The sequence below is a fragment of the Mesoplodon mirus genome (assembly GCF_964341445.2).
Source record: "Mesoplodon mirus genome assembly, chromosome: 15".
In the NCBI taxonomy this organism is placed as follows: domain Eukaryota; kingdom Metazoa; phylum Chordata; class Mammalia; order Artiodactyla; family Ziphiidae; genus Mesoplodon; species Mesoplodon mirus.
Genome location: NC_138991.1, coordinates 56,311,941 through 56,337,223, shown reverse-complemented (window position 1 = coordinate 56,337,223; position 25,283 = coordinate 56,311,941). Strand labels below are relative to the sequence as shown.

General features: G+C 50.7%; 1 protein-coding gene across 1 annotated transcript in view; it reads right to left on the bottom strand.

Moving 5' to 3' along the window:
- The window catches only part of LOC309816753 (uncharacterized protein), a gene marked incomplete at its 5' end in the record, with an annotated part of 152,282 nt that extends 127,450 nt beyond the window's left edge, over positions 1-24,832 (bottom strand). The window contains 11 exons of the mRNA XM_082644528.1: positions 473-638; positions 2,726-2,829; positions 8,962-9,092; positions 11,037-11,208; positions 11,846-11,989; positions 12,066-12,231; positions 14,031-14,101; positions 18,793-18,953; positions 20,432-20,485; positions 24,044-24,115; positions 24,760-24,832. Of these exons, the coding sequence (XP_082500654.1) occupies positions 473-638; positions 2,726-2,829; positions 8,962-9,092; positions 11,037-11,208; positions 11,846-11,989; positions 12,066-12,231; positions 14,031-14,101; positions 18,793-18,953; positions 20,432-20,485; positions 24,044-24,115; positions 24,760-24,832 (1,314 nt within the window). The remainder of the gene's footprint in view (positions 1-472; positions 639-2,725; positions 2,830-8,961; positions 9,093-11,036; positions 11,209-11,845; positions 11,990-12,065; positions 12,232-14,030; positions 14,102-18,792; positions 18,954-20,431; positions 20,486-24,043; positions 24,116-24,759) is intronic.
- Positions 24,833-25,283: the final 451 nt, after the last annotated feature.

Below are 25,283 nucleotides of genomic sequence, written 5' to 3'. Positions count from 1 at the left end.
ACTTCACAGAGGCATCATGGGGGTTAAATAAGACCTCCTTGTGTTGTCAGAAATTATTGGCCTAGTTTCACATGCTTTCCTAATCTCAAGATTCATTACATATGTTTGATTACAGGAATAATAGCAGCTCTAATTTAAAGTGCTTGGACTCTGTGCCAGGCATCAGGAGAATTGCTTCACATTCAGCATCTCATTTCTCACCATGAGCCCAAGAGGGAAGTACTGCTCCATCCCCATCTTACAGATTGGAAAACAAGCTCAGAGAGGTCAAGTCACTTGCCTAGGATCACACAGCTGGGAGGGACACTGCTGAGACTCAAACCCGGATTTCTCTGACCTGCCTCCACTGGTCCCACGAGGCACTGGCACAAAGCCCAGAGGACAGAGGTTCCCCCACCCCTCCCCACTGCACCCAATCAGCAGTGGAGCAGGGGAGGGATGACACGGGGCGGGGTGGTATGCAGAGGCTCACCAGCAGCGCGTGGACCATGGCATCTGTGGGCTGCGGGACAAAGGCCAGTGACCAGAGCCACGCCTCTGTCTCATCTGCCTCCAACTCCCCGGACACAATGAGCTCCGCCATGAGGCTCACGCAAGGCTTGGTGCCACAGGAGGGCAGGGCATCCACCAGCGGTCGCCTGAGATGGAGAGAGGCCCAGGGAACATCATGATGGCAACCCACACACCCCAGGAGCCTTCCAGGACATCTCTTGTGAAGCCTCAGGTCATCCAGGAGCGATCAGAGGCTCAGAGAGGTACAGCAGGGACCTGTCCACACTCACACCCCCGGGAAGGGGCCGAGCCGGGCCTGGGAGCCAGGCAGCCTGGGCGGGGGCCTGTGCTCTTAGGGCCACAGAGACACCAGCAGCCCAGTCTAAACCCTTGCAGTTCTGCCCACCCTGGAGACACAGCGGTTTGGGGCGACATGAGTCCCTGCCCACTGCTCTCCAGAAACCAACCATGGTCACCACGTAGGGTGAGAACTCCTTGCGTAGAACAGGAATCAACAATTAGCAGGTTGCCTCCCATTAAACCTCTAATGCTCTCAGCCCAACATCAGGATCTTTTCCCTTTTTTTTTTTTTTTTTTTTTTTTAAGATTACCGAAAGGTTGAGAAGTTCCAGAAAACTTTCCAACCTTTGCACAATGATGGGTCTAAACAGGAAAATGATGACTGAACGGGGGTGGGTGCATAGGTCACAGTAGAAACGGGAGATTCCCAGAGCTGGGGTCACACGAGGCAGCAGGGTACACGGAGGGGGGGTGGGGTAGATGGGGACCCCCCACCCCATCAACCCTGATGAGTGGCATCCATGGCCACAAAGGACCAGGCACCCCCCCACTGCCCCGCTCCACACACACCATCTGCCCATAAATAGTCTCTGGCCTCAGTGTGCTCATCTATAAAATGGGAATGCTGATGACCAGACCAGCCCCTAGATGAGTGTGAGCCCTCAGGAACACAGGCCACCTCATCTGAGGAACGTCCTACCTGCCCTTCCTATCTCTTGCCCTGTGTTTCCTCTCTTTTCCTTATAGATTTGGGCCTTGGAAAACCAGGCTCTGGGCAGAAATGGAGGAGGAGGTGAGGGCAAGAAAAATCTCTCAAGAGTGTCAGTCCTCTTGGAAACTTCTAGAGTTGGGGAGGGTCTCCCCTCTCCCTGATTCCCGACATCTAGGTAGACAAGTGAGACACAGGGGCTTGTGGGAAAATCCCGAGTGACAAGTAGGGTGAGTCACGAAGGGAACAGGTTGCTCCACAGGAAGACTCAGGGGCCCCTTCCTACACCAAAGATAATTAAAATGTGCCCAAGTCAAATATCATTCATCTTTAAGCCCATAAGAATTCGATGGAGCAGCACAGACCACCTCGGTCAAAAATTCCGACTCTGCTGTGTAACCTTGGGCAAGTTTCCTAACTGCTCTGTGCCTTGGTTTCCTTCCACAGCTGTAACATAGGAATAATAAAACCACCTACCTCATGGGGTCATTGTGAGGATTAAATGAGTGAATAAGAGATAAAATGCTTGGAAGGTATCTGTGCATTATTAGCTACTAAGTTTGGTGGTCATTCAATTAGACATTTGGTAATGTTGATTTGGGGATGGGGGTCTTTCATAGTTCCAAGTCGATAAAATTTTTTCAGGTCTCAAGATCTTTTTGAGAGCCTTTGAAAAGCTCACAAGCCTGAAATCCGGATCTCAGGGGCCCAGTGAACAGCTGGACTCGGGGAAGGAGCCGCAAGCTTTCCCCTGCACAGCCCTCAGCCGATAGAGTTAGGTCCTCAGAGGTTCCCCTCCATGCTTGGGGGTCTCTCTACACCCCTTGCTGGCCTCACATCAGCAGGTTCTGAGGCTGGGACCCCAGCCCTGCCCAGCACCCCTCCACCCCCAGGAGAAGGGTACCCAAGGCGCATTGGAATGCTAATTCCAGCTCTCAGCAAGAGGGTCCCTGTGTGGGGAGGGAACAATGCCTGTCTTTATCCGGCCAGGTCCTGCGGCCTCCAGTCTCCCGAAGCCCCCGTGGGAACCCTCCAAGCTCCCCTCTTAATCGCCTTCTTGGCAGACGTCCCCAGACTGAAGGATGACAAGTCAGTATCACAGGGATGAGCTGAAATGTCGCCATCCGTCTCTCAATGGGGACCTAGGACAGCATCAAGACAGCATCCCACCAGGACCCCCAGGCAGCTCCTGGCCCAGCCCCCGACTCGGGGAGAGGCCCTTACCAGTTGTCTCGGCATTTGAAAAAAGAATGTTCCCAGAGTTCCATGAGCTCATCCGCAGAGAGGCCCCGGAGCTCAGACACCAGCGTCAGGAACAGCTCTGCGGCCTGGAAATCAGAGGGGAAAGTGTGAGAGGCCCCAAGTGCAAGGGTCACCTCATCCGTCTCCTTGCCTCCAGGCATGGCTGGGAACACTAGGATCTCCTGCCTGCGGTGTCACAGACCCAAAGAGATGAGGCTGCTTGTCTGGGCTTCCACTGAATCCCAGCTCCTGGCACACAGACTGGCCCATTTTTTTAAATTTAACAAGCATTTATTGGGCACCTACTACATGCCAGGCATGCTTTAGGGGCCAGGGATGTGCAGGTAAAGAAGAGACATGGCATCTGCATTTGTGGGCTTTATGCTCTAATAAAAGCTCAATACATGTTCACTATGATTATAATCTAGTTATTATAATGAGTCAGCATATTTCACAAAGTTAGTGAGATAGCCATCTTTTCTGATATTTTTAATGAAAAAAATATGTGAACGTTTTTCAGCGTTATGAGCAGTGATGGCTAATCAACAGGAGTTTGCAGTTTTTGCCCCTTGTCTGCAGGTCTGACCAGCACAGTCACCAAGTCTCCAAAAACTCAAGGAAATAAAGGACTCTATTCAGAGCCCGCACCTCTCGGGTTTCAGGAGATGCTTGGTTTGGGATGCCGACCCCACATCCTGCCTTTCCTCCCCCGTGCCTCTTCAGTCTCAGATTCGTTGCCTCGGCCCGAGCCCAAAGCCACAGAAAAGAGTGACGAGGTACTGGCTTCCTGCTGCGCTTGGCCAAGGCCAAGAATGAGCCCTCACCCCACCCAGCCAGGGGTCCACTATTGCTGGGACGGGTTTGCCTCACCTCAGGCCTCCTCTGCTCTGAGAAGCTGGGACTGAGTCCCCGTGCACAGAGCTTGACCTCAGCAAGACGCAAACGCGAAACAGGCCCCTCACAGGCCAGCTTAGCCCACTCTCCCCTCCCTTCTCACCAGCATGTCTGCCCCCACGGTCTGGACAGCATCCCCATCATGTGCCTTCTGCTGGTGGAGCCAGTGGGGACCCTTCGTTCTGCCTTTACTTCCTCACGCAGGACACACAAGCAGCCCCATGTTGGGGCCGACCACCACCCTTAGAGTGGCCCTGACCAGCATCGGCCTAGTTTGGGGCACCTACCCCAGGAACCCTGCCGCCTTCCGGACAGCCTCATGTGCATTTCCCTCCAGCTGGTGGCTGCCTTGCCCGGGCATCATCTGTGATTCCCTAGACTCGGAACACATCTGCTTCTAAGACCTCCAGCACGTGTGCAACTGCCGGGCCTGGCTGGGCATCCGCTCAGGAGCATGCCTCCTGCTCTGGGAGGCCTCAGGCTGCAAGTGTTGGCTTCAGGACCAGCTTTCCAGAGCCAGACACAGCAGGAGGGGGCTGTAGCAGCTCATCCTGGAAGGCTTGCGGGTAGAGGAAGGAGGATGTCATTCCTGCCTCCTGGGTGAGAAGCCCGTCCCCACCATTGCCACTAACAACATCTATGCAAACGATAATAACAACAACGATGGTTACTTTGTTTGGAGCCTCAGCTGTGTGCCAGGTGCTGTTCTAGGCACTTTACAGGCACCATTTCATTTGACCTTAATCCTGTGAGGGGCCGTCATTATCCTCACTTAACCGAGAGCACTTAGGTCAGGTGCCAGTGGACACAGAGCTACTAAGTGGCAGAGCGAGACTTGAACCCACACTCTTAACCAGGGTCCTACACTCAAGGCCATGGGGGAAAAAAAAGCGCCAGCCCTGTTTGCCAGTTTCCGAGGGGCGAATACTCCCACTGCAGCCCGTCACCAGCGGCCCGTGTGCCAGCACTGAACGCAGACGTGGGAGTCACTGTGCAGAAGCACAGCACTGCATCATAGTTCCCCCCCTGCCGTAGGTGCAAATACCCTCCAGTGCAAAGACAAAAATGTAGTAAAATAACTAGGTAGTGAGGATTTTGAGTATTCATTACCTCTGTTTAGAATATGATTCATTTTCATTGTAAGTCGGTATAACTTAGTCTTTAGTAATGTCCGTTTAACAACCAGTCCGCAGGATTTCTGGGATCTAACCATTGGCTCTGGCAAATCGGTACAAGCCAGCCTCGCACACCACCGCCCACACTTCGCTGTACACAGTCGGTGCTGAATCAGTATCTGTGACTTGGGTGTCCTGTTACGAGGAACCCGATGGTGGTCAGGAGCCGTGCCCTCCCCAGGCGTCCTCCCTGGCGGCCCTGGGAGCGGGTGGGGCCCGACCCGCCTTGCTTCTCTCCCCATCCTCTCCTTCACTCCATCAGGCTCTTGGCCATCCCAGCCCGCTGCCCCCCACGTGGAAACTCAGGGGGCCTCTCTGCAGAGGGTCAGGCTGGGGAATTTGCTCTCTACTGAGTCCTGGGTCCTGGTTTTGTTTCCAGACTGAAAAACCAATCTTGTCTCCTGCCCATCAGCAATGGGGAGGGGCAAAGGCATTCTTAGCTGAAGCCCACGGGGTCGGTCCCCCCGGTAACCGGCGGGCCCTCAGCCCTCCTGGGGAGGCCAAGGCACTGCTCGATGTGCATGCACCAAGTCATCCCTGAAAAGCCATCTTCAGGAACAAGGTCCTTAGTAATTCACCCCCAGCCCAGGGGACCTCCCTAGTGGGAACAATTTGCTTCCTTGTTAGCACTATAAATACAGGACAGCCGCCCTGCACCCTCTGGGGCCGGCACTGCCAGTCTCCAGGAGGGGAGACACAGGACCACGGCACGCCTGGCCCCGAGCCACCTCTGCCAGGAAATGCCCAGTCAGGGAGCCAGACGGGAGGAGGCAGGTTAGAACACAGGATGTAGAGCGGTGGTTCTCAGTGGGGGTGACCATGCTCCCCAGGGGACGCTGGCAGCCTCTGGTTATCGTGACTGGGATGCGGATGATGCTGGCATCTAGTGGGTAATGGTCAGGAATGCTGCTGAACATCCGACAGTGCACAAGGCGGCCCAAAGAGTCAGGAGTGCCAGGGTGAGAATCCCCGCTGCGGGCTGGGCTGCCTGGACTAACAGCCAGCTCTGTCAGCCACTAGCTGGTGGGCTTGGACCACACCTCACAGGGCTGAGGGCCCTCTCCTTGGGGCTGCTCTTTGACCCCCGTGAGGCCCAGGAGATCGAGGATTCCAGAGAGCAATGAGCATGGGCCTTGGCTCCCTCCCGGTCCCTGAAACAGTAAACAGCCAGCTGCACATGTGTCTCTGCTATACACACGCAAAATGTATCGTGTGTGTACATGTATGAGTGTTCAATATGCATTCAGTATGTGCATATATACTAGTCTGTATTTACTGATGACATATTCAACATATTTTATGCATATTCAACATATTCTTAGGTATGTTTTTTTCCACGTATATCTGAATCTGATTCTTCTCCCCACCCCCCTGCTATCACCCCAGACCAAGCCTCCTTCACCTCCTACCTGTGTTACTGTAACAGCCTCTTAACCTGTCTCCCGGCATCCCATTGGCCCTCAGTCTATTCTCCACCCTCAGCCAGAATGTCAGCATTGAAATGTACACCAGATCACAACACCCTCCAAGGCTCCTCATTTACCCTGAGTAAAAGCAGTCTGGGGACTTCCCTGGCAGTCCAGTAGTTAAGACTCCACACTTCCACTGCGGGGGGAGGGGTTCAGTCCCTGGTCAGGGAATTAGGATCCCACATACCACACGGTGAGGTTAAAAAAAAAAAAAAAAGAAAAGAAAAAGCAATCTGGGTGCTCCCCTAAGGGGGCGACCCTGTCCCCTCTCACCCTCCCACTCTGCTCCAGTCACAAGGCCTCCTTGCCACTCAAACTGGTGCTGAAACTCGCTCACCGTGCAGCTCCTGCCCTGGAGCACATGCTGGGCCCGCCCCCTCTGGCAGTCCCCCCCCAACCCCTATCCACCCCACTCACTCCTCACCTCCTTCTGGTCCTTACTCAACATCACCTCCCCCGTGGGGCCTTCCCAGGCATCCATCATTTACAACTGCATCCCAAGCCTCCCCCACCTGCCCCCTTCACCCCTTTTCCCCTCTCTACTTGTCTCCCCAGCCCCCTGGGGCCCATGATCCCAGGCGCAGTGGGACCTGGCTCTGCTTCCTGCATCTGAGCAGGACACAAGGGTCTGAGCCATCTCAGCCCAGACCCCAGGGACCGAGGGGTGCTAACCCCAGTCTGGATGCCCCCAGCCCTATTCTCTTTTGAACTAAATGCTTCGCCTCACACAGCCAGAGGCATCCATGAGGGCCTCTGGTGCTGAGAATTCCAGATGGAGACATTTTCGGCAGTAAAGGCACTCCTGGATCTGAGGCTGTGGCTGGACGGGCACTGGCCTCACAACATCCTTCTCCACTGACTTCACGTGAGCAACACCAAGAAACACAAAGCTTTGCACCCAGATGCCTGGTTCCCATCCGAGACCTGCCAGGCCAGAACGTCAAAGGTTGGGGTCTGGGCATCCATATATCTGACAGGCCCCCTACCCAAGTGCTGCCCAGAAAGCCGAGCTTCCGGAGGGCAGGGGGTGTGCCTGGCACCATGCCTAGAAGTGGTGCCACACCCAGCCCTGTCCACGCCTGGAACGACCTATTTCTGTCCAGCTGGGCACATGACAGCCCCCAAGTCCTCGGTCCTATGAAAGCAGCCAGTGAAACAGGCATTTATAAATTTGCGTCATCCCAAATCAACAAGCAAGTATATTTTGAACCCTCCCAGGCTGTTGTGGGATCAAAGAAAAAACACCCCATGCTTCTCTCCTCGGCACACAGGCCCTGGGACTTGAATCAGAAAAATCCCAGCATCTTTAATGCCTTCCAGGAAAGGCTAGGGTTCTCATGTTGAAGTCATCAGCAACACTGAGATGGGCAGAAATAGTGGACACAGTGAAAGTCCCCAAAATGTCACTGGTGACATCCAGCTCTGAGCTGTGGATGGCAGGGATGTTACAACAAAGATTACTATGTGTCTAGAATGTTCTGGAAGGCATCCTGACCACGAGGCCCTGCAGGACCTGACCCCACTGGTCCTCACCATTGAGCTCCAGCCAGGCTGAGCTGCCTGCTCCCCAAACACGCCCACGAGGTTCAGACTCAGGACTTTGGCCCTGGCCAAACCCTCTTTTTGGAGCACTAGTCCCCTGGATCCCCAAGGGACCAGCCCAGGTCTCAACTCCAGTGTATCCTGCTAGACCCCTGGCCTAAGGTGGTCACAGCCACATCCCCGCTCTGTTCTCTCAGTGCTCATCAACAGCTAAAACCCTTGTACATTTGCAGTGGTTACCATCCATCTCCCCCACACTGGATTTTAGGCTCTGGGAAAGCAGGGACTATTTCCGTCTCATTCATCATAAGGGCACAGAGTAAGCCCCTCATCTTGCTGAACAAACCGAAGAGTTCACAGGCTAAGCAAACCAGGGCCCTGCCAATAGGAACATTGCTCCTGTGACATGGAAGCTCCCATCAGGAGGAGAACGTGGGAAGGCAGCCTCCACACGGAGCCCAGATGCATCATTGTCTTTCCCCAGGGAGGGCGTTAAGCCTTCCTCAGGGCTCTCCTCTTACAGGCAGGTGGAGGGCTCTGTCTCAGAACAGAACAGGCAGGGAGAAGGCACATCATCACAGCATGGCCTTGGTACTCTCAGAAACACTGTCATCAGTCACAAAGGAGGGAACCAGACAGATGTCTCAGAGACCTCTGAGCCTCTCTGAGCTATGAGACCTCGACATCATGTCCACCCCTTGACTTTAAACAGCTGGGAATTCCAGGGAAGGCCTGGGCCATGTGTTTTTGATTTGGTGGAAACTCCCCAATGCTGAGGCTTGGGTATGGCTGGAGATTTCCTGAGAGATCTTTAGGACAGGCCAGGTCCAGAAGGTTAGTCTATGAGCCCAAAAGGACCATTTGCCCAAAGACAGACAGAGGAGAAAAAGGCCTCCTCTAAGCTCATATCCAACCTGCACGAGGCCAAGGCTTGTATACACCAGCTAGATTTCTTTCCCTTCTTTGCTTTCACAACCGGGCATAGTTGTGCAGTGCACAACCTACCCAACAGTACACAGCAGTCCTGATACTGAACACCTGAGCAAGTAGACCGTAAAGGATCTGGTAGGAAGAAGAAGGTGTCCCAGGGAACCAGGCCCCAGGCAGACTCTGGCCTGTGGCTGGAGAAGCCACTTACCTCAAAGCTTGTGGTCTGAGCCAGGCACAGCTTCCTCACTGATGCAGCCACCATGGCCACCGTAGCCTGGGACGGTGTCTCCTCCCATTCGTACAACAGGCTGCTTGGGGTTAAGTCTCCATCGTCTGGATCTGAGATGGGAAGTGCTGGCCAGGGATGACCACGTGGGGGAAATGCCATGTGAGTAGAGGGACCCCTGGGAGCCACCCCCTCACCCTGCCAATGCTTCCTTCAGCATGTTTCTGGCAACAGGTGAGGGGAACATGCATAAGGAAAATCATGGCAGTGTTACTGCTAACAGCAAAAGACGGGAAACAGCCTACGTACCCATCAGTAAGGGATGGCCAAATAAGCTGACTCCAAAGCCCTCTTGGGATTGACAGAGAAAACATAAAAACTTCATCCATACAATGGAAGATTATTCAGCAAGAAAAAGAAATCAAGTTGTGACACATGCTACAACAATGCATGAACCTTGAAAATATTACGGGAAGTGAAAGAAGCCAGTCATAAGAGGCCCCATACTGGGAACTTCCCTGGCGGTCCAACTGTTAAGGCTTGGCGCTTCCACTGCAGGGGCCACAGGTTTGATCCCTGGTCAGGGAACTAAGATCCTGCGTACCACACAGTGCGGCCAAAAAAAGAAAAAAAAAAAGTCACATACTGTATGGTTCTATTTACATGAAATGTCCAGAATGGACTAATGTAGATTAGAGTAGATTCATGGTTGCCAGGAGCTGGGGGAACAGGAGGTGACAGCAAATGGGTGCAAGGTTTCTTTTGGGGTGATGAAAACGTAGTTAAAGTTGATCATGATGATAGATGCACAACTCTGACTCTACTAGAAGCCATTGAATTGTTCACTTTACTTTTTTTTTCTTTTTCTGGCCACACCACGCGGCTAGGGGGATCTTAGTTCCCCAACCAGGGATCAAACGCAGGACCCCAGCAGTGAAAGCACCGGGTTGTAACCACTGGACTGCCAGGGAATTCCCTGAATTGTTCACTTTAAATGGATGAGTTGCACAGTATGTGAATTACATCTCAACTACAGCTGTTTAAAAAATGTATGTATGAAAAGCTCATTCCACTCAATGGGGAACCAGCGGGTCCTGACACTAGATGTCCCAGTCACTGCCAGTGTCTGTGCCTGAGGGAGGGCTCAGGGGGCAGGTCAGCCTGGGATCTCAGCCTGGGCTCCGTGGAGCCAGAGGGAATGCTGGGAAGACCCGGGGCTTCAGTCCCCACCTGCTGGGTTCTCCCCAGGGTGGTGCAGGCAGGGAGTCTGTCCTCCGAGGCAAACGTGATTCAACCCACCAGGGCTACAGAAAAGACCCCGGGGGTCCAAGTCCCAGCTCTGTCTCTCATTAGCTCTGTGACTTCAAACAAGTCATTTTACCTCTTGGAAACATTTTCCTTAAATGAAAAATACAACTAATAATAACAGTAACTTCCTAATGGGGTCATGATGAGAATCAAATCAAATAATCCACATAAAGCACTCAGCACAGATACTGGCCCACAGTAAATCCTTCCAAACTGTCAGCAATAAGAACTAACTACCCTTATTCCATTATTCAGGGAAATAGCCATTTTTCCATCATGGAAAACAAGAACAAAAACAAACAACTCTTTTCCTCACATGCATGCCTTGCTTGTTTCTTTCTGTGCGAAATCATAGAAGGGACCCAAGCTCCAGGGGATGCTACACGTTGGCAGGAACTTTCCAGAAAATCAGGAAACCTGAGTCAGTTTGCCCCCAAAATGGTCAGGTTGAAGGGTCATCAGATGTAAGGTGGATTCTCCCACAAAAGCTGGGAACCAGAAGATTCCATCTCCACTGAGGACCACCCAGGGAGGAGGCCACGACCAAGCCTGAGCCATGTGAGCCGAGAGAAACTTCCAGAGAAATTTCTAGAAAGAGAGGCTCACGCTCCTGACAATGGCCACTTTCAGAAACAGTTCAAGAGTGTCCAGACAGGGACAGAGGGGTGGAGCCTAGGCTTGCTTTAGCCCCTCTGGCCAGAGGAGGCTGAGAGGCTCACCTAAGGGTCCCTGTGCCCACCCTCATTCACCTGCGACAGCCGGGTCCTGGGGCATCTCAGACAGCAGGGTGAGCGAGGAAAGGGTCCGCATCTGCACAGCACTCGCCTCCCCAGAGAGGGGCCCCACGGTGTCCAGCTCCATGCAGGACGCCTCCCCCAGCACTCCGGCCTGGAAACTCTGGACGCAGGTCAGGCGGAAGGCCTCCTGGACCGTGGGGGGAAGAGGCGGAGGCTCAGGCCAGGCCTTGGCAGTGAGATAACCCCCCCTGGGGCCCCTGAAACCGGCAGCAACGGCCAAGGCTTGGGGAAGCCCACTGGGGGCTACCTTGGAGCTTCAGGACCCCCCCTCCCCATAGAGAGAGGTGGAAGGCCAAAAGAAGCAAGAACGTGCAGTAAGCAGTAACCCCAAGGAGAGGAACGATAAAGCCTCAGCTGGAAAATGAATAACACCACCAGAGTCTGCAGTCCTGCATCAGCCTCTAGATGCTGAGGCTTTGTATAATCAGCAGTGATCATCCCTTATCCTTATACAGTTGCTTACTATTTACACAACGCTTTCACCTTTCACCTGCAGGGAGCTACGGACCCAAGAGGAGGAGAGGAGAAGAGGAGGGGAGGAGAAGAGGGGGTAGGGTGAGGGGTGGAAGGAGAGGAGGTGAGAGAAGAAGTGGGGGGAAGGGAAAGGACAGAAGCAGCGGGAGGGGAGCAGGGTGGTGGGCAGAGGGGCTGAGAGATGGAGGGGGGAGGGGAGCAGAGAATAAAGAGAAAAGGGAGGGGGCTAAGGAGGGAGGAGGGGAAAGAAGGCGGCAGGGCAAAGAGGATGGGAGGGTCGCGGGCACGGTACTCACCTCCGCCGCGGGCAGGGCCTGGGAGCGCAGGGAGGCGCGCACCCTGCGCAGGGAGCATCGCGCCAGGTCCTTGGTCTTGTGCAGCCTGGTTCCGCGTTGCTGGTACACGGTGGGACACCTGCCCAGGATATCCACCTGGGCGAGCGGGGCCCAGTCAGTCCCCTGCTCCCCCCTCCCTCGACCACCTACCCCCTCCAGGCTCGAACCTCACCTCCTCGACGGTCTGGGGGCTGCGGGTGCCCGGGCGACCCTGCAGGAGGCTCAGCACAGCGCGCTTCACGTTCAGCGCCCAGCGCGGCTCGGAGTGTCCAGGACACAGGCGTGCCACGCGCCCTGCGTGCAGGACGAAGCGCAGCGGCACGCGGCCCAGAGCGGCACTGCGCGGGGGCCGGGCGTCAGGGGGACCCCTCCAAGGTCCCCGGCCACCTCTTCCGGGTCAGGGCCAGAACATCCCTGACCCTCTTGTGTGCCACCCCATGGGTCAGTCCCATGGGAAGCACCCAGGTATCCCCATATCCCCCCCAAATGGTCTCGCTTCCCTCCTCAGCTCAGCTCTCCAGCTACTTCTCAAACTACACAGGAGGCAGCCAACTCTTTGCTCCAAGCTGCTCCCAACCTTGTGGCCACTTGAACGAAATGTACCTGTGTCAGCCCAGCTTGAATAACCAAAAAGCTGAGCTTCCAAGGGCATCCTGCATTGCAAAGCTTCTCATTTTCCCAGCTCACCAGGGAGGAAGCATCCCCCACTCACGCTGTATATGAGGGAGCTTAAGGCTCAGAGTGGTAAGGTGACTTGCTCAGGGCCACAGCTGGGATTCTAACCCAGGCAGGAAGGCTCCAGAGTCACAGGTCTCAGGAACCCTGAGCTGGAAGTGTCTGAGACTCCAGTTCTGTACAGAGGAGAAAATGGGGTGGAGGGAGCTCCTGGAGGGGGTCACACAGCCAGTCTGCGGAGGAGCTGGGACCAGAGCTCAGTCCAATAATCTCTTCCCGCCACCCTCACCTGACGACAAGGAGCCTGTGTCTGGTATGGCCTGGTGAGGGAGGGGATGGGGCAGGTCGGGGGTGAGGGCTGGGGGAGTGCCCACCTTTGTGGACAGTGGATAGAGGTGGAAGAGAGAGGTGCCCCATGATAAAGGGGAAACTGCTCAAACCCCAAACCTCACCAGCTAGCCAGCAAGCAGAATCTTGAGGGATAAAAGTGGCCCTATTGAATCTCCCAGGGGAGGTTACCACCCCCTCTCCAGCTCCCAGTGGAGTCTGGGGCCCCCAACCCTACTCCCACTGGAGGCAGCCCCCAGGGCCTCAGGCTAGAGAAATGCTAATGGCGCCCGCCCCTTCCAGAATAGCTAGTGTCAGTCTGGTCTCTCAGGAGCTGACAGCCCTGCCCACTCGCATTTCTGATGAGGCGCCCAGGGACAATAGCCCAGGCTGTCCCCTCCTAGAAGACCACCCTAAGCTTTTCAGTAGGGCTCCATCTGACCCCTCAGCAGCATCCCCCATCCCTGTATGCCCACACAAAGGCTTTATTTTTTTAACAAATGAATTTGCAATAAAAAAGGAAGAGGAATCTGTGGAGATGGCTTGTCCTCAGGCTGGTGGCTGGACTGAGCTTTGAGGCCACTAAAGCTGCTGCCGGGAGCCCTGGGAAACACAGCCGAGGGAGAATTCCAGGCTTGGCTGAGTCACAAAGGGGAGCTTGGCTTGGGAAGGGGGAAGCTATGGGTCTCCAGGAAAACCCCCATCTTAGCGGGGGTGGGGAAGAAGGGCAGACCTCAACGGGTGCCCAGTGTCTTCCAGAATGTTCTTAAGGATGAAGGCCAGAGGGTGCTGGGCAGACACAAAATCTGGACATGCCGGGCGTGACAGCCAGGAACATATGGGGCGAGTTCCTTCCACCAGATAAGGGAAGGCCACCTGAGGCAATGTGGACTCCTTCAAGGTTCCCACATCACAATGGTCCTCATCAATGGTCTGGTCTGGGAGTTTACACGGTCAAAACAAAGGTGGAACCCTCTTTGAACTTCAGTCCAAGACAGCCTCTTTCTGCTGCAGCAGGGTCACCCGAATCGGGTTCTTCCAAAATAATTTGGTGCACCCAGTGCCCGGCGGCCGTTGGAAGAGGGAGCAGGGCTCACATATCCAGCCCCATCGGGAGCAAGGCCCAGCGTCTTACCTCAAACTCTCTGACTCCTTCAGAACTTCCACCTTGGACCCCAGGATGGATGTCACCTGGAAGTGTTGGAGCTGAAGCAGAAAGCACGGAGAGCTGGTGACCTCTCCTGGGGAATTCCAGGACCGCACCAGCACCGGCACCACCTAAAGTAGTTCTGGGACCCAGCATGACCCACGTGGAGGGTTCGGCAGAGATCCATCCCTTGAGCGGAAGAGTCTAGTGTCGGGGTGGTAGATGCTGTCTCTAGGGACAAACAATTCAAATAGCCAGGCACCTCTGCTCCCCACCCAATGTACAGAAAGTTCTCATGAGCTTCTCGTTTTGCCCCAAAAGGCCCTGGAACTTTGAGTGAGAGATTCATATGGCTCCACGGTATAAACAAAACTAAGTTAGGATTGCAAAGCAAACCAAAAAAAAAGCTTTGTCATCTTGAATAAAAAACTTGGATGTCCCAGTACCACCATGGTTGCGCGTGTGTGTTTGGGGGGGTGAGTGTGTGTGTGTACTTATTGCAAAAGATGGGCTCTCTAAAGATGAATAAAATCACCCCTAAAACCTGCATCCCTAACCTGACTGGTTTCATTTTTTTCTAAAATTAGAGTATTTTTAGAGCAGTTTTAGGTTCATAGCAATATTGCGGGGAAGGTCCAGAGACTTCCCGTATACTCCCCGCCCCCAGATATGCACAGCCTCCCCATTACCAACATCCCCACCAGCGTGGAACATTTGTTACAACTGATGAACTTACACTGACACATCATTATCACCCAGAGTCCGTAGTATACATATGGGTTCCTTGGTGTCATACACTCTATGGGTTTGGACAAATGTATGATGACACGTATCCACCGTTATAGTATCACATGGTTTCACTGCCCCGTGATTTCACTTTTTCAAAGTAACTAGTCCTCATTCATCTTGTCTAAAACCTAATTCCCCTGTCTCCTCAACACCAGCTCCCATCCCCCGACAGAGGGTCTGTCACCTCCGCAATAACCCAGGCTTGAAATCTTAGGGTGAAATACAGTTCCACTTGACACTGAGATGTGGTCCTGGACAATGAATCCCTCGGCCACATTACCAATACCGCTTATGTCTGACCACTTGCTTGAAAGCTATCCATGATAACTGTATTTTTAAAGCATATGTTTTAAAAGTTAAGTAGAGATTTTTTTTGAAAACCTACTGAACTGCACACTTTAAAAGGGTAAACTGGGATTTCCCTGGTGGTGCAGTGGTTAAGACTCCGTGCTCCCAATGCAGGGGGCCCGGGTTCTAACCCTGATCCAGGAACTAGATCCCACATGCATGCCGCTACTAAGAATTCGCATGCCACAACTAAGGAGCCCACATGCTGCAACTAAAGAGTCCATGTGCCACAACTAAGGAGACATCAAGCCACAACTAAGGAGCCCTCAAGCCGCAACTAAGGAGCTCACCTGCCACAACTAAGGAGTCCATGTGCTGCAACTAAGAAGCCCATGTGCTGCAACTAAGAAGTCGGAGAGCTGCAAATAAGGAGCCTGTGAGCCACAACTAAGGAGCTTGCCTACCACAACTAAGACCCAACGCAACCAAATAAATACATAAATAAATATGAAAAAAGGTAAACTTTATAGCGTTTTTACAATTTTAAAAAAAACTAATTTTTTAAAAGGGAATGAAGTTCTGGAGACTTCCCTGGCAGTCCAGCGGTCAAGACTCCACGCTCCCAATGCAGGGGCATGGGTTCAATCCCTGGTCGGGGAACTAAGATCCTACATACCGTGTGGCGTGGCCAAAAAATTTTTAAAAATAAAAATATACACATTGAGTTAAAATACAACACCAACATATTTAAAAAATAAAGGTGGGGGCGACTTCCCTGGTGGTCCAGTGGGTAAGACTCCACACTCCCAATTCAGGGGGCCCAGGTTCGATCCCTGGTTGGGAAACTAGATCCCACATGCGTACTGCAACTAAGAGTTCACATGCCACAACGAAGGAGCCCGCATGCTGCAACAAAGACCCAGCACAGCCAAAATAAATAAATAAATATTAAAAAAGAAACAAAGCTGTAAAGTATCATATTTAAAAAAAAAAAAAAGAGGGAGTAATGACGTTCTGCTACATGCTACAATGTGGATGAACCTTAAAGACCTTATAAAAGGTGAAAGAAGCCAGACACAAAAGGTCACAGGTTGATCATGAGTTGTTTGTGATAAGTGACTGCACTTACATGAGACACCTGGAATCGGCAAATTCACAGGGACAGAAAGTAAAATAGAGGTTACCAGGGGCTGTGAGAAGGAGAAAAGGGAAGTTAGTGTTTAAGGGGTACAGTGCTTCTGTTTAGGATGATGAAATGTTCTGGTTATCGAGAGTGGTGATGGTTGCACAACATTAGGAATATACTTATTGCTACTGAATTGTTCACTTGAAATGGTTAAAATGGTAAATTTTATGTTATGTACATTTTACCACAATAAAAAAAAATTTTTTTTAATCAAAATAAAAAGAAGCCAGGCACAAAAGAGAACATCCTGTATGATTCCATTAAAGAGAAGTTCAGGGACTTGCCTGGTGGTCCAGTGAGTAGGACTCTGAGCTCCCAATGCAGGGGGCCAAGGTTCGATCCCTGGTCGGGGAACTGGATCACACATGCCACAACTAAGAAGCCTGCATGCTGCAACTAAGAGTCCACATGCCATAACTAAGAAGCCCGCATGCCGCAATTAAGACCCGGCCGCAGCCTAAATAAATAAATAAATATTTAAAGAGAAGTTCAAAGACAGGCAAAACTAATCTATGGTGCTAGAACTCAGGAGAGCCTTTGGCAGAGGTGACTGGAAGAGAGAATGAGGGCGGTTATGGGGGTTTCTTGATCTGGGGGTGGCTACAGGGGAGTGTTTAATCAGTGAAATTCATTGTTCTCAATACTTATTTTCACCCTTTTCCCTCAAAAATATATTTAATTGATTGCATCCTGAGTGGCTGTAAATTTTCCATTTATGCCACAAATAGATTTTTTTGTTTTTTGTTTTGGCTGCGCCACGTGGCTTGTGGGATCTTAATACCCCAACCAGGGATTGGACCCGCGCTCCCTGCAGTGGAAGCACGGAGTCCTAACCACTGGACTGCCAGGAAAGTCTCTGTGCCACAAATCTTTGAAATGAGCCAATTCTTTCTACCCTTGCCAACATTAGACATTATCAATTTTATTAATGCTAAAAACAAAGCAAACAAGCAAATAAAACCGCAGTACACAATTTGCCTTGTGAAAACTGGCCCTGCAGAAAAAACAACTACTAGTGTTTTGATAGACATTAAAGGACAGCAGAGACTAGTAAAGTGGCAGCTCTGACCAGGACTAACATTTTGGATAGTTTAAGAATTCAGAGGCAGCTCAGAGCCACCCAATAAAAGACCCCATCCGGAGGTCTACATGAAACATAACAAAAGAGTTTGGGTTTTTTTGTTTGTTTGTTTGCTGCGCGCCACCCAGCTTGCAGGATCTTAGTTCCCCAACCAGCCCTGGCAATGAAAGCACCAAGTCCTAACCACTGGACAGCCAGGGAATCCCCCAAAGCAGTTTTGAGAAACTCTTGTCAGCAAGTGCTCCAGCCAGTTCAAAAACGCTTCCCAAGTAGGACATAAGACTTTAGTGAAAACTAAGAGACCATTTAGGCAGGGTGGGAGGGTTTGTCCAGGAAACACATGAGAGTCATCAGAAAGGGGACAGAGAAGAATGGGCAGGCATTTCCATTTGCAAGAACATGGAGGAGCTTCAGGAAAATCTTGATGATAAAGAAACCTACAACCACCAAGAGAATCTAGCTCATAATTCCACCTTGACTGAAGCCAGTAGTAACACCACCACTGCCCAGCATAGGCATACCTCGTTTTATTGTGCTTCCCAGATATTGCGTTTTTTATTGTACAAACTGAAGGTTGCACCAAGCAAATCTATCAACACAATTTTTCCAAGAACATTTGCTCATTTTGCCTGTGTCACATTTTAGTAATTTTTAAAAGATTTCAAACTTTTTCATTATTATTTTGTTAGCATGAGCTGTGTAAGTGATCTTTAATGTTACTATTAGATAGTACAACTCACTGAAGGCTCAGATGATAATTAGCATTTTTTAGCAATAAAATACTTTTTATTTAAGGTATGTACTTTCTTTAGACATCATGCTATTGCATACTTAACAGATGACAGTATAGTGTGAACATAGCTTTAATATGCACTGGGAAATCAAACAATTTGTGTAACTTGCCTTATTTCAATATTTGCTTCATTTCAGTGGCCTGGAACCGAACCTGTAATATCTCCGAGGTGTGCCTATACAAAGGAACCCAGGGGAGGCCTGGAGGCCCCAACCAGGTCTTCGGTGTCCACCCTAGTCTGCTCCTTTGTCTACAAGACCTTAACTTGCTTTGACTTTGCTCACCCCTGGGACTTGCAGCTTCCCCATTTGTGACCCTCAGTCCTCCCAAGGACACAGCCTGTCCCCATCCTGTGGCTCTACTTGCTCCAAGAAATACCCTTCACTCCTTCTTTAACCCCCGCTCCTCCCCGCACTGGACCTACCATGGTATCTCCTACAACCAAAATGGCACCATGTTCCCATGTTACTCTAGAGCCCTCACTCGCTGAATTTGAGATTCCTCAGAAAGCTCCTCTCCATTTATCAGACAAATGGGAAATTTCAGGGGCTGTGGCTTCCCCTTGGCCCTCCCCCATGTCAACGTGACCTCCTGGTTACCCAAAGATACTCACCCGTAAAGCCATCTGGCAGGGGCCAAGCACATCAAGGGTGACCAAGCCTTGGAGACCAAGGCCACTTCCTTCCTCCTGGGCCCCCTGCAGGCTGGTGCTGGTGTTGGTGGAAAAGTGATAGGTGTATCTGGTGCCCAGGGGGAGGTGGGGATCAGCTGAACCTGGAGGGCAGAGGACACAGTGTCACCTTGACAATCCGAAACCTTTTGAGACTCAACTCCACCTGGACTACTTAGCCATCCTTACAGCCACCTCCCTCTCTCCTTTGGTCTATGAGCTGCCTGCTCCGAGCTCAGGGGAAGGCTGGGTGGCTGCAGACCCCAAGAGAGTGAAGGAGAAAATAAAGATAATAACAATAAGTGCTTAATAAATGTTACCCAGTGTTTCATGTTCTAGGCCCTCTTCTAAGAGCTTTATACACATCAGGGTTTTTCAGCCTCGGCAGTATTAATATTTTGGGCCGTATAATTCTGTTGTGCACTGTAGGATGTTTAGCAGCATCTCCAGCCTCTACCCACCAGATGCCAGTAGCACACCCCAGTAGCAAAAATGTCTCCAGAATTTGCAAAATGTCCCTGGGAGATACAATCATCCTTGTTGAGAACCACTGATCTACTTTATACTAACTTAATGGAAGCCTCATAACAACCTTGAGGTGGGCACTCTTATTTTCTCCATTTTACAGAGTTGGAAACCAAGGCTCAGAGAGGTTAACTAACTTACCCAAGGTTGCACAGCTGAGATCCAAACCTTGGCAGTCTGATTCCTCACCTACTGCCTTGGTGGTTATCAGTGGGGGCAGGAAGTGGGTTGGAGAGATTATCCTGATCTTTACAGAAAACAGAGCTGTAGGGCTGGCCAGTCTGGAGGTATTGGAGGTAGTGGGGAGGTGAAGTAGGTGCTCTGGGGAAGATCAGATCTAGGGAGCAGATTCTGTGATTCATTCATTCATTCTTTCTTTCTTTCTATTTATTTTTTTAATTGAAGTCTAGTTGATTTACAATGTGCCAATCTCTGCTGTACAGCAAAGTGACTCGGTTAAACATACAGAGATTTTTATATATTCTTTTCCATTATGGTTTATCAGAGTCTATGATTCTTAAACCTTCTATTTAGACCAGCGGACCAATTGCAAAATACTATTAAACTATTAATTATGACACCTCACCCTTTTCCTGGGCTTGGAATTGAATTAACATATTCATGTTAATTTCTTTGTGCTCAAATATAACCACATCTCACATTCCCAAAAGGCTTCTTTCCGAACAATTTGCCCCAAGTTTCTCTAATCTACTCTACCCCAAGATGCAAAAAGAATCACTTGGCTGAAGTCTTTTACTCCACCTGGAGACCACAAAGTATGAGGAAAAAGCCCAGGGACCTTAGGGCTGGGATGGCTTAAGGCCATTTTAACCTGAGGGTGCTATTTGCTTCTCTAAATGCTGGTGACTTGGTGGCCTTTGCAGAATGGGTCTTGCTCCTCCCAAACGGCCTCCCTGGGAATGTAGCCAAGGCCCTCTGGGGTTGTCCCTAATCACACCTGGCAGTGGTCAGCTTCGCCTCCCCAACCACCTACCGGCCCTGTCTCAGGTTCAGGGTCACCAGAAGTGTGATAAGGTCTCCGGAGAGACTTGCTCACCTGAGCACGAAGTCATGCAGGAGGCCGCCTCCTCCACCAGCGAGTCTGGAATTTCTGAAATCACAAATCAGATGGAAGCAGGGCAAGGCCAGGAGGAGGCATGCGACAGCCCCACGCCATGGGCCGTTGACCTGCTCTTGAAAGAGGTCATTTAAGGGTCTGTGGGCCAAGGGGACAAAAAGAGATCATTCCAGCTCTCCTCTCTCTCATGGGGCTGGGAGTGACTCCCTGCCCTGTCCCCACCCTGCTCTTCCCCATCTTGGGCACTGGCATCACCGTCACCCCATTGCTAGAGCTGGTACCTGGGAGTCGTGTGTGCTTTCCCTCTTTTCCCTTATCATCACCCCAAGTCCCATGTGTCAGCAAGTGCTGCCAATTCCATCAGGTCTCCCTCCCTCCCTCCCTCCATCTATCCCTCCCTCCCTCCATCTACCCATCCATCTCCCCTCTATTCATTCCTCCCTCCCTCCCTCCATCCTTCTCTCTCTCCATCTCCATCACCATCACTCTAGGCAAAGCCACATCTTCTCTCACCTAGACAACTGCAGCAGCCTCCTAATCATCCCCCATGTCCACGGTTCATCCCCCACAGTTAGTCATGTTTTAAAAGTCTAAATCCAATCACATCACTCCCTGCTTAACAGCCCCTAAGTCTCCCGCCCTACCCACCCCAACCCATATGCACTCATAATAAAATCCTTCCCATGAGAGCTGGCCTCTCTCTGCCCCTCTGGCCACATCTCACCCCCACTCCTGACCTCCAGCCATGCTGGTTCTTCTCCAGCTCAAGGCCTTTGCACATGCTGTTCCTTCTGGCCTCAACACTCTTCCACCTGCTCTCACATCCTAGGCTCCTTCAGGCCTCAGCATAAACATCTCTCCCTGGCGACTTCCCTGATGGTCCAGTGGCTAAGACCTGCACTCCCAATGCAGGGGGCCCGGGTTTGATCCCTGGTCAGGGAACTAAATCCTGTATGCCACAACTAAAGATCCCACATGCCTCAACTAAGACACAGCACAGCCAAATCAGTCAATCAATCAATCAATAAAACATCTCTCCCTCCTCACTTCTCAGTGTCGATCTCTGATACAGACCTGGTAGTCTACCTTAGCATCCTATTCTCTTCATAAGGCTTGTGAAACTTTAATGATTTCATTATTTTGGTCACCTTTGTGAAAACTGTATCCCCCAGCTCCTGATCCCCCGGACAGACTGGAATGATTAAGTGAATGAATACAACTAACACTTGCACAGCAGTTACCGTCCGCCAAGCACTGTTCCAAGCAATTTATACATTAAACGCCTTCAATCTCCTGAGAATCCCCTGAGGTAAGGGCAATTATTACTCCCATTTTACAGATAAAGACACTTGAGGCATAGAGACTGAGAGCACACAGTTAGGAGGGGAGCCAGCGTTTCAACCCAGGCACCCTGAGTCCACAGCCTTAACCACTACATTATCATGAAGTAATAAGTGAGTGAGTGAGTGAATAAAGGAACAGGTGAACCAACAAAGGCAAGACCGAGAGGCTACAGCAGTAAAGGATGGTTGTCTAGTTTGGCCCCCCAGCAGATCTCGTAATACCTCATTTAGCCACCATCTAAGCTGCAGAACCACCAGAGTATGAACAGAACGGCCAGGGACCTCCTCAGGCTGCTGAGGACACTCTGCAGGGGATCCTCAGGCCACCTGCCTGGGAAGGGTCAGCATCTCTCCATCTGCCTGTCCCAACCTCACCTGAAAGCCTCCCCATTTCCACCTACTGTCACTCCTCATTGGTCCTTCCTTCCAACCACACGCCTGGGCATTTCCTGGGCATCATCCATACCCTTCCAGAACAGCCTTAGCCAGGGGTCCATCTGCAGGCATTTTCATACAATGACTTTCCAATAGTACCATTTCTATCCTCAAAACCACCCCACTGTGCCTCAACTGGTAATCATTACACATGCCAGCCTGTTTAATCCCTTAAGAAAAATACACTTTCCCAGAATGGGGGGAAAGTGCATTTTATACCATTCCATTTAAACCCTTTGAGATAATAGAACATGTTAGGGTATTTGGCAGGGTTTTTTTTTTCCCCCGAATGTTTTGGCTCATCCAACAAAACGCTCTTTGCATTAAAGTAGAATATCAATGGATAAAATCACATTTCAAAGACATTTAAGTCAATCAGTCTCCCTTTCAACTTTCTTTCAACTCTGATCGCTTGGACCCTGGGTGTCAGATTGAACATGTGTGTGCATAATCTTTAAACTCCCAGTTGTGCACAGACCCAGCATTCTGGCTTCTTTGCTCCACCGATAACCCCTACATCTGCTTTTCCGCCCTGCTATGCCGAGGGCAGTGATGCCTACAAGCCCAGGTCCACCACAAGCTCCCAGGAGTAAAGTGTGTTCTCAGAGCATCCTGCTTGAACCAAGCCTGTTTCCCTTCCATTTCTCAAGCACTTAAAAAGACATATCTAAAGTTTAAAAAAGGCTTCAGAAAAACAAAGACCATTCAATGATCCTACTAAATAAATCAACCAAGGAGGGGAAAACAGTGAGCGCTGGGAGGTAATAAATCTTCCCATCACCTCTAGGGAGAGATCTGAAACGGACTGAAGTTGATGTCATCTCATTTCAGAAATGAAATCAAGTCTCATTTCAGCTTTCTCAGGTGTCAGTTGTGATCCCCGTTCATTTATATATCCAGCCAGCACAAGATTCACTAAACACCAGCTGTGTGGAGGCAAATAAGTGAAAATACAGTGAGTAAAACAGCTGTGATCGGACCTGCACTGTCTGGGACAGTAGCCACCAGCCACATGTGAAATGTGGCTGGTGTTATAAAGAAACCTTTAATTAAATTTAAATTAAAAACTGCGCTCAAGTCAGTTATTGGAAAACTTTTAAGTATGTTTGAAACAACTTAGTACACAAAAGTACTTTGTCAACTTGAAATTTTAAGAAATCCAAAAAGAGATCAAGTATTTGCAATGAAAATTTGGTATCCAAATTGAAATGTTCTAAGTATAAAGGACACACTGGGTTTCAAGGAACAGGAAATATATCTTGTTAATACTTTTTATATCAATTACATTTTCTAATGATATTTTAGATGTATTGGGTTAAGTACAATAATTATTAAATTAATTTCACTTGGTTTTTTTTTTAAACACTTTTTAAATGTGGCTGCTTGAAAATTTAAAATTACATATTGGCTTGCATTGTATTTTTAATGGATAGCACTGTCCTGTACCTTCCTGCAGTAAATAGACAACAAATTAAAGTTCATTCCACATTGTTACCCTGCATCGGAGTATTAGTATCCCTGCAGACAGCTAAGCATCCCTGCACCCAGGCTCAGGGAGTCTGGAAGTCAGCGTTTCCTCACTCAGGATTTCAGATCTGGTCTCAGTTTCCAGAGGATGTTGGTGAAAGTTGGGAGTGAGAGATGAGGAATCCACCTGTAATCTCTCCCTCCTTTTCCCCATGAAAGGCAAAACCAAGGGAGGCAACAGAAGGACAGGTAAACATACACTTGGCTATAAAAACACTGTCCCCAGTGCATCTGGGCTGCCGCCATGCCACCCCGGAAGGAATAAGGTTGCAGCAGCTTTACTTACTCCCTGAAGTCGCGGCCGTCAGCACCCAGAGCAGGACCAGACCAAGGAGCCCCATGGGCGCTGGCACCGCCGCTGGCCCGAGGGAGACACAGCCAGCCTCTCTCTCCAGAGCGGCTCAGAGCAGCCCCGAAAGGAACCTTCTTTCCCGAAGCGGAGGGCTCAGCTTCAATTCACACTCCCAGCACAGGAGTTGGGGATGGGAAGGGGCGGAGGTGGCTTCCAGGGTGAAGACCCAGACAGTCAGGAGCCTCCAATAAAGAGCTTAGCACGGGGAGGGAGGGAGGGGCTTCTGACCAGTGAGGGGGAAAAATCCCTTTTCAGTCTTGGGGGAAAAAAAAAGGTTTGCCTCTTCAAGCCTTGGAAATGAAGCTCTCAGGGCAGAAGGCAACGTAGCATGGTTTGCCTTTTTGTGTGTGTGGTCTAATAGATATAACATAAAATTTACCATTTTAAAGTGGCGATTTGTTGGCATTGAATACATTCACAGCACTGTGCAACCGTCACCACTATCGAGTTCTGAGGTCTGCTTTTGGGCTTGTCTTTCCCAGCACTTACGGTGGGCAAAGCAAAGAGAAGGGCCAGCCCAGCCTCGGAAACGGCTCTCAGCAGCTGAGGGGTGTTTCAATCCTTCAGGCCCAAGGCCTCCCTCCTGCACACATTAGGACCACCAGCAGAGAAGGGGCGCAAGTCCTCTGGGAGGCCGGGGGTCCTCTCACACGTGATCCCAAGCCCCACATCTACCTGCACGCTTTGGTGTTTAGGCTTCAGGCAGCCGAGTTCCTCAGCCATCACCTCCATCAGCCCCTGCAGGCCTCGTGGACCAGCCCCTCCTCTTAGGCACCTGCTTCCCACAATAAGTGTTTTTTTATAAACCACTTTATTGAGATAATATATCACATAATTCTCCCATTTAAAGTACACAATTCAATGGTTTTTAGCATATTCGCAGACTTGTGCAACCAACACCAGAACCAATTTTAGAACATTTTCATCACCACAAGAGATAATCCCACCCCCCATAAGCAGTCATTCCTCATTCCTGTCACCCCAGTCCCTGGTCACCACTGCTCTGCTTTCTGTCTCCATGGATTTACCTCTCTGGGTCATTTCATAGAAATGGAATCATTCAACACGTGGCCTGCCGTGTCTGGCTTCTTTCAGTGAGACCATGCCTTCAAGGTTCAGCCATGCTGTAGTGTGTGTATTTCATTCCTTTTTATAGCTGAATATTGTGTCATCA